Source organism: Siniperca chuatsi, linkage group LG20 (assembly GCF_020085105.1).
Source record: "Siniperca chuatsi isolate FFG_IHB_CAS linkage group LG20, ASM2008510v1, whole genome shotgun sequence".
Taxonomy (NCBI): Eukaryota; Metazoa; Chordata; class Actinopteri; order Centrarchiformes; family Sinipercidae; genus Siniperca; species Siniperca chuatsi.
The window spans coordinates 21,819,957-21,833,460 of NC_058061.1; the positions used below are offsets into that span (position 1 = coordinate 21,819,957).

At 42.8% G+C, this 13,504-nt stretch overlaps 1 protein-coding gene across 5 annotated transcripts in view; it reads left to right on the forward strand.

Moving 5' to 3' along the window:
- The window catches only part of LOC122867326 (caskin-2-like), a 64,246-nt gene extending 51,534 nt beyond the window's left edge, over positions 1-12,712 (forward strand). For all 5 annotated transcript variants that reach the window (XM_044177995.1, XM_044177992.1, XM_044177991.1 and 2 more), the window contains 7 exons: positions 2,268-2,341; positions 2,441-2,551; positions 4,326-4,427; positions 4,674-4,812; positions 6,244-8,496; positions 8,630-8,867; positions 9,828-12,712. In XM_044177995.1, coding sequence (XP_044033930.1) covers positions 2,268-2,341; positions 2,441-2,551; positions 4,326-4,427; positions 4,674-4,812; positions 6,244-8,496; positions 8,630-8,867; positions 9,828-9,924 — 3,014 coding nt within the window. In that variant the 3' untranslated portion in view covers positions 9,925-12,712. The remainder of the gene's footprint in view (positions 1-2,267; positions 2,342-2,440; positions 2,552-4,325; positions 4,428-4,673; positions 4,813-6,243; positions 8,497-8,629; positions 8,868-9,827) is intronic.
- Positions 12,713-13,504: the final 792 nt, after the last annotated feature.

Below are 13,504 nucleotides of genomic sequence, written 5' to 3' on the forward strand. Positions count from 1 at the left end.
TTAGATATGAACAGCAGGTGCAGAAGAATCATAGAAAAGTGCACATGTTGCAGCCATTCTCTGGACCTTTTCTGCTGAGAAGGGACTTTGAAAATATTCAAGAGTGACATGCTAGCCAAAGCAGGGGATCTGTGTTGACCTCAGGCTGAACAGGAGGGAGGGTTAAAGTGAAGGAGAAGAGAAATGAGGAGTGGGAGGGAGGGGTCAGAGGGAGGAGACAGGAACAGAACGAGAAAGAGCAAGACATATTTGTTCAATGAAGGAGAAAGAGGGAGAAAGAAAGAGAACAGATTAGTTGACTAAACTTGAAGAAATGTCTGCTCTGCATGACGAATAGGCAGAAGGAAGGATGAAGTGCCAAACATCAGGAGCTCTGCCGCTCTTGTTCCTCCTGAAGGGTAAGAAGTCCTGTGCAGATTAGATGGGATGTTTGATGTTTTGTCATGGCTGCAGAGGATCCAGAATTTCTTCACATTTTATGTCATTTCTGTCACTAAATTCAGTTGTTAAATGTGACCAGAGGAGTCTACTCACCTCCGTGTTTGTTTATTGACACAATGTGGAGGCAGTGAGACTGTGTAGTTGAAACCAGAGAAAATGCTCCTGATGGATTGATACGGCACAGAAATTTAACATCAGTCCTATTTTTGGCTGTTTTTTTTCCCTACTGTTATTCAGGCGCAAAGAAAATGTCTGAGTTCTTTAAAGGACTTTATTCAGGACTTATATTGATATATAATACTGAGTCAGATGTTTTTTGGAGTGCACACACTCTTATTTGGGCTTTGTGAAGAGCAGCCTGCTTCTCGACCCAAAAGTTGATCAAGTTTTGTCTCTTGCCCTGAGGTCAAATACCTCTCCCCTAGGTGCTGTTTTACCTGGGCGACCAGGGCCCCTGACCTTTACAACAAAGTAGAGAAAAATAGAACTCCAAAAACAGAGCAAAAAATACAGAAAGCAACACCGAAAACGGGAATGTATCAACAAGTCTAAATTAAAAAATCCTAAGGTTCGTTTCCCTTGGGGCATCTAAACTTTCAGATGAATCTCAAGTAATACTTCAAAATTTCAGGAAATACACTTTCCTAGGGTTAGATGAGAAGATTGACATCACTCCGGGCTCTGCATAAGGACTGGAAGCAGGGGGTGTTGTTTGTTTAGTCTGTACACAAACAGAAATGTGAAAACACAAAAACAGTTTATCCACCCATCCACTCAGTATATTTGCAGTGTGCAGTGTTTGTAGCACTGGTTGCTGGATAGGTGTCTGTACAGTCAGAATGGTGCCAAACCTGGCAAACTCACAGACTCCAGGAAATCACTGTGCCTGGCTGTTGTTGGAAAGAGTCCTGCACCTAACTCCCCCTAGAACAACATGTTTCAATTTTTACATTTCTGTAATGAGACACAACATGTAAATTAGTGAGCTTTAGACACGTTGGTAGGTGTGTTTTTTTTTTTAATGTTTTTTAATCACTCCTCTAAGGGTCACTTCACCCAAATTACAAAAGAATATATTTTCTGACTTACCTCTAGCGGTATCTAGCCATGCAGATAGTTTCCATTGTATTAAGGTGGAGGCAGAAATCTCTGAGACAGATATCTCTATCTGGACAAATAAAACCAAAAATGTCTACATGGCTAGATACCTCTCACTGGCTAGAAAGGTCAGTGAGAACATTTGATTTATTATAATTTGAGTGAATTGACCCTTGAAAAAAACTTGATTTTAATAACCTTTTAAAGTATAATCAATTAAATTGTTCTTGACCTTTTTGATCATGTTTTTCTAACTTTGCAAAGTTCATCTGTGTTCAGAAAGGTGCTTTATAGATAAAGGTTATTGTAAACTGTGATAATTAAAAGGTAGATGGATCCTGTCCAGAGGGATGACTAAAAGAGCAGAAAGAAAACGAGGGAGCGATCAAAACACTCGCCTCGGGCAAAAGAGAGGTAAAGATGGAGAAAATGGGAGGAAAGGTGCATTCCTCAGAGATCTGTGGTAATGTGTCATGACTGAAAGAGGGCTGAATCATTAGTGTGTTCAGTGGGTTTTCAGATCAGTCAGATAACACACCTTTACTCACCTGGAGAGACCCGACAACAACAACCCCGCTTACCCAGACAGCTTACCAGAAACGTGTTACTGTCGAGTCTTTGTTCTGTCTTTGTCTGGCTGGGTCTGGTTTGCTGACCCTGCAGTCACTCAAATAATAAAGCATGGTGGAGGTCGTCATCCTGTAGGATTGATCATGTGTGTTTTCTAGGTGGTTTCCGTCGGCAGGTGAACGGCACTCCTCAGAAAGGCTTCGTGAGGCCAGAGCACCTGCTGGATGGCAAGGTGGGTGGAGTACTAGGGGTTATTGTGTGTGTGTGTGTGTGTGTGTGTGTGTGTGAGAGAGAGAGAAGCCTCATAAATATTGCCCCTCTCTGTTGTTAGGACTGTGAGGCCATCTACCAGTGGTTGTGTGAGTTCCAGTTGGAGCAGTACACATCCAACTTCATCAACGCAGGATATGATGTACCCACCATCAGCAGGATGACCCCTGAGGTGTGTGTGTATGTGAGTGTGTGTGTGTTATAATTTTAGCATTTTTAGCATGAATTAATTATTGCCAAATACATTTGAGCCAATTAATTTCCATATATTATTATACAATTTATTTGGGATAGCTTGGTAACCGATTGCGAAATGAAGAGAACATTTTCGCCCCTTTGACAACAACATATACACTGAGTTTAGAACCAAAGGCTGCCAATAAATAAAATATAAGTAAATTGAAAAACACATTTACTAATTTGACAGCAGGTATGCAGCACTGAGATTGCTGCAAATACAGAAATGCTGCAAATTATAGAGAGCACAATAAAAATTGAGTATGTCAGCCACACCTTACTGACGTAGAGAAATGAGCTAACAATGTTGATTAATTAGCTAATTTTACTCATTTTACTCGTGTTCATAAAAAAGTTTTGTCCCCTAGAAACATTGTCCATTGTTGTTATTGTTGAATATGTTTCCTAATTAGCTTGTTTTATTTATTAGCAACATTTTTTGTCTGCTATGTTTTCTGGTGGTTTCTCCATTTGCTCATGTTTTCTTCAATTGCTATGCATGGGACACTTTCATCCACCATACTCAAAATGACCATCATCAAGACCAATTCATTTACTAAGAACTAGAAGAGTGCACTCAGTAGAGTGCAGATCTCCGCCAAGCCTGGTATTATTATTATTATGCGTATGAATAACACACCAATGTCTTCATTTCGCATGTTATCACAATACCTTTTATGGCTTTTCGCGTGTCATTTCATGCCATTTAGTCTCTACTGACATAGATTGTGCAGAGACGGCATGTCATTTTACGTGCGAATGATATCGAGAAAAAAATGTCAGGTGACGTACTATAAAGAGCAACAACAAACAGGGAGTGCAGGGCAGGCTGTGTGAAGGGGAGACAATATGCAGGTTACATTATCAAGGTGTAACCAGAGTTGGAATTCCAAAACACCAGCAATGTAAAATGTCAATTTCAAAGTGAAAATGCCAACAAAAGAATCCGCAACACTAAACTAACTACGTCAGGTACGTTGTCCCTAGCGGAAAGATTCCCAACTGAAGCAGTTGTTGATCACTTGCGGCCCCTACTGGCCAGTTAAGAGGAGTGAATTCAATTCAATTAAATTTTATTTATATAGCGCCAATTCATAACAGAAGTTATCTCATTGCACTTTTCCTATAGAGCAGGTCTAGACCGTACTCTTTATAATATTATTTACAGAGACCCAACAAATCCCACCATGAGCAAGCACTTGGCGACAGTGGCAAGGAAAAAATTCCTTTAAGAGGCAGAAACCTCGGGCAGAACCAGAGTCAGTGGTGGGTGGAAAGTCCTTGAGCATAAAGTCATAAATGTGCACAAAAAATGTTGGGGCTGATGGATCCAGTAGTATGCGAGATTAGCTGCGGACAGATACACACACACACACACACACACGCATGATCCCCTCCAGGCTTACACCTGATGGAGATAACAAATTGACTTGAAAATGTGGCCTCTTTTTTAATCTTCTTGCATTATGTGATGTGTTAGCATATGACTCAGTAGCGCAGCGAACTAACAAAGACGAGGACAACTGAGACTCATCAGGGAACACTGAGTCCTGTGTTCATGTAATAAAATTAAACTGAGTTGAGTGACTATCATAAATATATAGGAATATTCATTGTACTGTAGCAATCGCTAATATTTGAATGATGTCCTTGTTTTTTTTTAAGTTGTTTAGTGTTTACTGGCTGCTTACATGTGTTTGGTTCTTCAGGACCTGACAGCCGTCGGAGTGACCAAACCAGGCCACCGAAAGAAGATCTCAATGGAGATCGGCAAGCTGAGCATCCCTGAGTGGCTGCCTGATTACATTCCTGTGAGAAAACAATTCTAATGTCCCACTCGCATGTTGTAACATTCATGAAATGCAGCTACTTCTCTTGGATTTGTTGTGATACGTTGAACCACTAGTGTCTAACCGTGTGCCATCATGGTTGCACAATTAAAACTGCAACTTAAAATCAGCAAAGCACAACATCCAGGATGATTATGACTTTTGGGATTTGTTTGTCTCATCGGCCCCTTCATCTGTCTCTTTTGGTCTGTGTTTGTTGCTGCTCAGTCGGACCTGGGGGAGTGGTTGAGTGTGATTGGACTGCCTCAGTACCAGAAGAGATTGTGTGACAATGGCTATGACTCCATCACTATTGTCAAAGACATCACCTGGGAGGACCTGCAGGAGATAGGCATCACCAAACTGGGTGAGGAATCAGACCCCGTGATGAGGATGTTGGTGGTCTCCCCAAAGGATGAAGCCATTCCTTTTTTGACGGTTTATTCTTCACGCTCTTCAAATTTGCAAACAAGTCATCTCGTACTCCACTTATAGTCCACTTATGCTATATGGGGGTAATCCCTTTTATGCCTCCGAACAAACTTTACACTTTACACAACACATTGTTAGTAGTAAATTTGAAGCGTCTAGGAGACACTAGTAAGGTTTTAGACTATAAGTTTTGTTTTTTAGAATCTTACAGATTCATTTTAGGAATTTCCACTCAACTTTGATAGAAATTAGTGCTTTGATTGATTGATTTTAGACCATGCAAATATTCCATATAAATGTTTTCTTCATACCTTTTAGCACAAGACAATTAGCAGTAATTCAAAGAGGTATGACTACTTTAAAGCAAGACTATGTAACATTTGAAAGAAGAAATAACACATCCCCCCTCTTACAAATGAAAAGTTTAATTCGTAAGCAATGAAATGCACCCTTCCTGTGTTCAGTACACTCAGGGGTTTTGCTGCTACAGTCTTACTTGGTCTGGTATGACCAGTAGCTATGGTGGCTAATGTTAGCTTTAGATAGCAAACTTAAGATAAATATTGCAGTATAACTGACATTACTGAGTCAGTTTGCAGACTTTTCTAACTCTTCTTTATTTGTGCTTCTATTAAGTGCAATACATGCTGGTTGCACTAAATAGCAGCGCATCATTTGACACACATCGTGTGACACCTGTAGCACACCGGACTGGCCACAAAGACAGAAGAAGTAGTCATGATCCAGAAGCCGGGATGTGCCAATCTGGGGAGTGAATGTGATAAAATCGCTGCTGTTCTGAAGAGTCGACGTGCGTCAACACAGGGGAATAGGACAGTGGCGTATTCTGATGTGTGGAAACACTGCCAGTGTGCGGGCTGTGGACACAGAAAACAATAGGCACAGAAGCTTGGATGTGTGTCATACACCACTGTCAAATTAACATTTTAATGGTTTTATCTCAAATGTAAAACAAGAAGTATATTTGATAAAGAAGTTTTGTTGAGCTTCCAAACGTACCTCTAAGAAGTTAGTCTGAGCAAACTCTATCCAAAGACCCTGAGATGTGGTTGAAAGCTTAAAAAAAAGCTAGTAAGTGGACCTTGAGTAAAGATTTTTTTGTCTAACTACTGTTTTCAAGATCAAGAAGGAACTTTCACATTCAAGTATGTTGTCTTTAAAGCAACTGACTCATGAGACTCTTATAAAGAAATTAAGATAAATTCAATGATTTCGTTATCCTGTAATTTCCACTTGTGGCCACAGAGGCCGCTGTTCCGCAAAAGTGACATAGTCTTGCTTTAACGTTTAAACCATTGTGTGTACTGTGTTCAGTAGGTTGTAATGATTGCTATCTCTGTTTCAGGCCATCAGAAGAAGTTAATGTTAGCAGTGAAGAGACTTTGTGACCTGCAGCGCTCTCGTAACCATTCCGACAGAGCTGGAGGCGGGACTCTCCGACGGAAGCCCCCCGCCGCCCTGGAACTGGTGGCCATCGAACACACACCAACACACAATGTGCACGCTCACACTCACTCTGACGCTTCTTCTGACAACTGCTGCCCCTCCCCTCGCACACCCAGGGCCCTCCTCTCTTTCCAGGACAGCGAGTTGAGCGCCGAGCTGCAGAGTGCCATGATGGGCAGGGCGGGAGGAGGAGCTGCCGAGGCGTTCGCCATCAAGAGCGTGACCTCTGCTGCAGCTATATCGGCCATGTCAGTCAGTCAGGAGAGCATCAGCATGCGATCGCGGGGATCAGGGAATTCTGGGAATTCTGGAAATTCGAATTCGGGATGTTCTCAAGATCACCAAGCTGCACCGTCTTCAGCCAAGACATCCAGCCGGTCAGAGGAAAGTCTGGGGAGTGGTGTGGGGGAGGAGGCCAAGCGTGGAGGAAGCAGTCCTGGAGGCAGAAGTAGACAGAGACCCACAGAGATGTGGGAGCACCAGAGTCGGTCTGCTAACCCCAACAAACTTCCCTTCTGCCCCCAAACACCTCCGCTAACCCCCAGCAAGATGCCTCGCTTTGCCTACCCGGCCGTCCCACCCAAGGCCAAACACTTCCAGTCCCCAAACCGCCTACATCAGACTCAGCACCACCCGCCCTCCTCCCCTTCCTCTCCATCCCCGCAGCCTTCCCCCACACAGAAGGCCTTCAGTTACCTCCACGCCCAGGCAGGAGGCATCAACGGGGCTCCATGGGTGCTCTCCAAGCCTCTGCCTGGAGCTGTCCCTCTGCTGGGCCCCCGGCCAGGACAGGGCCCAGCTGATGACGCCCAGAAGGGCCCGCACAAGAAGCGCGCCCAAAGCCTGACTCGATACGCTCTGTCCGACGGTGAGCCAGACGAAGACGACGACCTCGCTCCCCCCTGCACCTCTGCTTCCTCTGCAGCCATGCCCTCCTATGCCACATTGTCGCGCAGGCCGGGACGCGGGCACACAAGTGCCACAGGGACCCAACGCCACATCAACCGCAGCCACTCGTTCGCCGTGCGATCCCGACGCAAAGGCCCACCCCCGCCGCCGCCCAAGAGGATGAGCTCGGTAAGCGGCAGCCCGGCACGCCAACCAGGAAATGGGAAAGTGGTGGAGCCAGAGGTGAAAGGAGGGGTGGAGATGGAGAGCACAGGCAGTGTGAGAAGCATCGCAGCCAGGCTAGAGGGAAGCAGCAGCAGTCCATCAAGGAGGATAGATATACCACCAACTCAGATCCCAGCTTCACCTGTTTTCAGCCCTGTTTCCTCCCCGATTCCATATGGGATGACTCCTCACATCATCCTACAGCACTCCAAACCTGTCCCTGCTCTGGGCCTGGGGGGCCTGAGGAGGACAGGAAGCGAGAGGACAGAAGTAGAGACTGACAGACAAAGAGGTGGAGGCACAGAGGGACAAGAAGAGAAAGAGAAAGCAAGGAAAAGTGAAAGAATATCAAAGAGTGGTACTGCATCTTCAAAGCACAGCTCCGGTGACCACCTCCCTTTCGCTGAAGAAGGCAACCTCACTATCAAACAGCGGCCCAGGATAGCAGTTGTCACTCGAGCAGACTTTGAAGCCAAGACTCCTCCAGAGGGTCCATTCCAGACCCCGAACAGCCTGGAGCTCCCAGAGTTCAATCTCAAAGAGTCTGACACGGTAAAAAGACGACACAAACCCAAAGACTCGTCGACACCTGATGAGGCTACCACCCCCAACAGAGACGACAGTCACCCGCAAACCAAGAGTCCCCACACACATGATGATATCACGCTGAGCGACAATGAATCTCAGAGGCCAGGGAATGTGTTCCAGAGAGTAGGCTCCATGGGAAAAGGCCCAAAGCCTCCAGTGTCCTCAAAACCTTCCAGTCCTCTCAAACAACCCCCTAACAGCAAACCAACAACCCCCCAGAAAACAGTCTCTCAAGTGCAAGCTAGTGCACAAACAGCCATTCCTAAACTAACCAGCGTACAGATTCACACAGTTTCCCCAAAGCTGGGGGGCAGCATACACACTCAGACATGTGTACCCAGTCCCAAACCTGTGAAACACCCACAGACAGTGATGTCCAAGCCAGAGAGTCCACAGAAAGCTGCTGGTTTAAGACTCCCTCAACCCAGCATGGCATCGGCATCAACAGCAGGTAACACTGACCAAATAGTGAAACTTGTTTTGTGACTATATCTCCCTCATTGAAGAATACTATTTTGGCCAAAATTGCTTCAAAATGCATTTATTTTGGATGATAGATTAATCCCTCTCTTCTCGTCCCTCAGTACCGAACCTAACTGTGGTCCAGAGCGTTGCGTTCGCTGCTCCGTCCTCCCCAGCTTCGGCCCCTTCGTACCCCACCTCGGCACTACCGGGTCAGGCAGGGAAAACAGGGACACCCCTGGCTGGTGCGGGCGGTCTGGAGGTGCTGGCTCAGAAGAGGCTGGAGCAAACCAGTACGTCACTGGAGGCTGCTCTCAAAGTGGTGGAGAACAAACTGGCACACGGGAGCAGTGTGGACGGGTAAGGACTACTGATGTACACTCACATGTTGGTAGGGTGGTTGTGTACTTCACAAAATGTCCTTTCACAGTTGGAACTTTAACATACAATGTATGGATAAGGTATAACACCTCTTTATGTAAATCACCAGTATAAACAAATGCATTGGAAGGCTACAAAACCAAATGATATGTCATTAATTGACATAAGGAGTTAGTTAATATGTCGTAAAGAGTCATTACAATAAGAAAGGCTGTGTGAACATGAAGGGAGGGCTCAGTGTTTCCACCGTGTGATAAGGACTGCACAGAGCAGCGGAAGTCAAGAAGAGCGGCAGTCACAGCAGCAGCAGCTGAACTGAATCTGTCCTCACTTGATTTTTTTTTAAATCCATCTCAACAAGGACATCTTTGGCTTCATGAAGTTTTTCAGTACTCATAGATTTGTATCCTTATATAGCAATATGCAATAATAGTTTCGGTATTCATGTGGGCAGAAGTGGCAGGACCGGTGTACCTTCCAGTTTCCGCACTGACCTTTTGTATTTACCATAGTTGTATGCACACAATGAGGTATTATTAGCGACATTTCGGATGTGTTCACTTTCAGTTTGACGACCTAAGAAAGTGGTTTAGATAATTTGGCAAAACTGCTTGTGTACAACCTGTCAGATCATCTGACTGCTTGTGTTTTTTGCCCTGACGGACTTTTTTTGTTGCAATGTTCATGTTCCCTCTTCTCAGCATTGTAACATTGTACCTACTGAAGTGAGTACAATGTTATCATAACTGACAGAAATAATGGACAAAACTAGGGAAAAATAGGACACAAATTGTAATAAACTGGAATTCTAATTTAAATTTAATCTAATCTCAACTGAATGATCAAAGTACTACATTACTTGTTTTTCAGCACCATTAGTTTAAAAAACTTGACTCTACATCCTGTATCGCTTTTAACACAGTCCTGTTTGCTTCACAGTGGCAGCAGCACAGTGAAGGCAGCAGGAAATATTCTGGATGACATCGGCAACATGTTCGACGACCTGGCTGACCAGCTGGACGCCATGTTGGAGTGACAGCCCCAAACTCTGCCTCACAGGGACAAAGTTCCTTTCTTAAGAAAGCAACAGAGGAGAGTGAGAAGTGAGAAGCCAGCAAACAGGAGCTGAAGATGAACCTTTGAGGCTGGTAAGAACAGAGGCAGTGGAGGGCTCAGCACCTCTTCATGACTCTGGATGAATCAGTAAGTGCACATGTGAGGATTTCCTGCACAACTTTTCCTCAATATTGCCCAGTTTTTCAACGCGAGCACTTCGCCTTAGGACACACACCTGGGAATGTTATTGGAGCAACAACAAACAGCAGCTGCGAGATCAGCTTGCAGATGTCTTCGTGTGTTCAGTATATTATCACTAAAGGGAATGAGGGCCCATTTTATTCACATGTTACCTGTACATGTATAGATAAGTCTATGGTGGCACTGTGTATGTGTGTAGTCAGATATCTTTATACTGAGTATATTTATACTTCTATATGTTTGTTTTTTAACAAATGGAGTTCCTATTGACTTAAATCATTCTAGTGTACATTAGCATTACTGTGTTATATATATTTTGCTGCTTAATGTCTATAACAAGGGGAAAATATTGTTTATTGTATTAAAAGCAGCATATTCCATATGTATGTACTAGATTTCATTTTACATGTTTTTACCAAAGTCTTTAATCCTCTTCAGGAGGCACATTAAGAGGTCAGCACAAAGTGAGGAAACATTCTTTCTTTATTAAGCATTATTGAAAAGACATGTTTATCAGGTGTGACTGCTGTGGAGTAAAGTTGATATTTAGAGACTGTGGAGCTCAGTCCACCTGCCGCTAACAGTTTGGAAGGTTTTACAGCTCGCCTCAGGGTGCTATGAAGTGAATTTACTGTAAGTGTGCTGTTTCCAAAGAATGGGAGATGCTTTTAAACATTTTAACAGTGGCCTGTTACAAAGCATTTCAAGTAAGGTCAACCTTCTGAAAGACTGTTAATTATTTCAAAGTGACTGAACACTGTAAGAGATTTACAGTTTTACAATGCAGAGTATGGAGTCTGGAGTGTGCCACCGGAATAATTAAAGACTTTTACATGTTTAATTATAATCAATTAATGTATTGATAGATTTTTACATTGTTTTTTATTGTAAATTTATTAATTAAAATTGCATTTAACTATGCAATATAAAACTGAAAGTATAAAGAAATAATAAAAAAATAATTAGATTTGCCAGTTGATATTTTTATTTCCTTATTCTTATCTTTAAATTTGAAAATGGAATCACAAAATCTATTTTGAAAAGGCTTTCAAATGTGACTTTTTGTTATAGCATTTAGTAAAGTGTTATTTCAGTTTCACAATGCATTAAAGGTCCAGTGTGCAGGATTTAGTGGCATCTAGCGGTGAAACTGCAGTTTGCAACAATTTGTATACCGCTCGCATCGCCCTCCCCTTCCAAGCGTGTAGGAGAAACTATGGTGGCTGCGAAACTCAAGAAAAATGTGAACGGCCCTGTCTAGAGCCAGTGTTTGGTTTGTCCATTCTGGGCTAATAAATATTATATTCCATTTCTGCCAATAGCTCCTCCTAAATGTTACACACTGGACCTTTAAGCCGGCTGCATGATTCTTACAGCGGGCTCCGTAAACACGAGCATAATTGCGCCTGGTGTGCAGATGATTGGCTCTTTGGTCTGTGGGAACCCCGACCTAATCGCTTCCTTTCCAGCCTTCTGTCAAAACACAATAATAATCAGATAACCAACGTATTTATAAAGACCAGAAGAACATAAAAAAGTGGAACAGTGGCGACATACAGCCACTATTTAAGTTTTAACTAAGAACCGTCACTTTTATTTTTTTCTGCTTCATTCTACAGCAGCCTCAAAAGAGAGTTGTCTTTAAATTGAAGCAATCATGTAATGGAAACCGTAAACGTTAAAGTAGGAAACTACGGAGTCATGAGATGGAATTTGATTATTAATTCATCATTTAGAGACAGAATAAGAGAAAACAGAATTATTAGTCTGCAAATTTAACAATCGTTTAATTATTTTTTACTTTGAGTTTTATTATGCCTCATTGAAATTATTCCGGCACACTCCAGACTCCATAGCAGAGAAGGGACCTCTCACCAAGCAATTAGTGGGTCTTACTTTTTATTTTTTTGAATCAACAACTTCATCCTATCTCATTAAACATTACTATGGATCCGTTGCATATGGCTGTGTGTTACAAACCCCACCTCTTCCACAAGCTTATAGTTGGATTGGTAAACCCAGAGTTAACAGAAGCAGCCGTTAACCAGCTTTGAGACAAGTTATTCAGGATTAACAGTGTTAGGCTTATTGTATTAGTATTAGTACTCCTTTCATTTACCTATCCCTCTCTTTTTACGCACCTTATAGAGTATTCACTGCACAAAAAGATGCTGTTATTATTAATTCATCTGACTCTGCTGTCGCTCATTGACCCAATGCCATGCACTTATTGTGCGGTTGAATGCCTGTTTGTGAGCCATCCTCTTTCAATGAGGCCACTAAAGAAAAGCCATTACCTGCAGCTATCTTTAAACCTACATTTGTCCAACAAATGCACTCTTTGATTTTTTTTAAATAGCGTTCATAAAGTTCTTCCAAAACTTTTGCAGGGAGAAGATTTGGGTGCGCAGTAACAAAACCAGGGAGTTGGCATGTTTTTAACATACTGAGCTGTTAGAACTACTGGTTCCTCTGTTCTATTTTGGTGTATGCCTGTTACTTTGTATTAACATTTCCACTGAATTCTGTATCATCCTGGAGTCATTAAAAGGACAATTTGTACTGAGGAAGTGTGTCTTTGTCCAAGTGTATTCAGATAGAAAGCAAGGTGAATTTTCAGTGCAGCATGATAGCATACACAGTCAAATGGTGAGACATGAGTAGCTGCAAGTTTCTGGCCTTCCTGGCTTTCCAAAGTTTTACCCTGGGTGGTGCAAATTAAGGTGAAGACATGTCCATGTGAGTTGAATACATTTAAAATTTGAGCTAAAAATTAGCGCAGATCTGAGGGCTTTATGAATTATAAACATTATAATTATAAACATACAGAGACAGAGGACAGACAGTTTTTTCTGAACACACCTTCAAGACACTGGACAGATGACACAGATGTAAAGTTTGACCAAACTTTAAAAATCTTAACTCAAGGTTAATTTAGCATCTTTTTCTGGAGCTTTCAGCAACAGCTCAGGGTCTTAGTAAGTGAACCTTAAGTTAAAGGAGTATTAATGAATTATTTTCCTATGTGGGCCGTGGAACAGGCTGTAAACATAACACTGACATATCACCCTGATGTTGATGTTACAGTGTTCGTGAACTGGCTGTGAGGCAGTGGCTAATTTACACATCCAGCAGACATGAAGCAACGTTAGAAATCAATTGGAGTCACGTTTCTGGCCTCCTGAAAATGTTTATTGCAGTATTCACTCTCCTTTTAGTTCTGTTTTGGTATCTGACTCTGTAGCTGCTAAATGCTCCGCTATGTTCCCCAGCTGCTAACTGTCTGTCTGCGGTTTGGTGCTGGGCAGGCGGTGTACAGTGGGTGAACCAAAACAATGAGCAGAAAGACGCTAAAACGC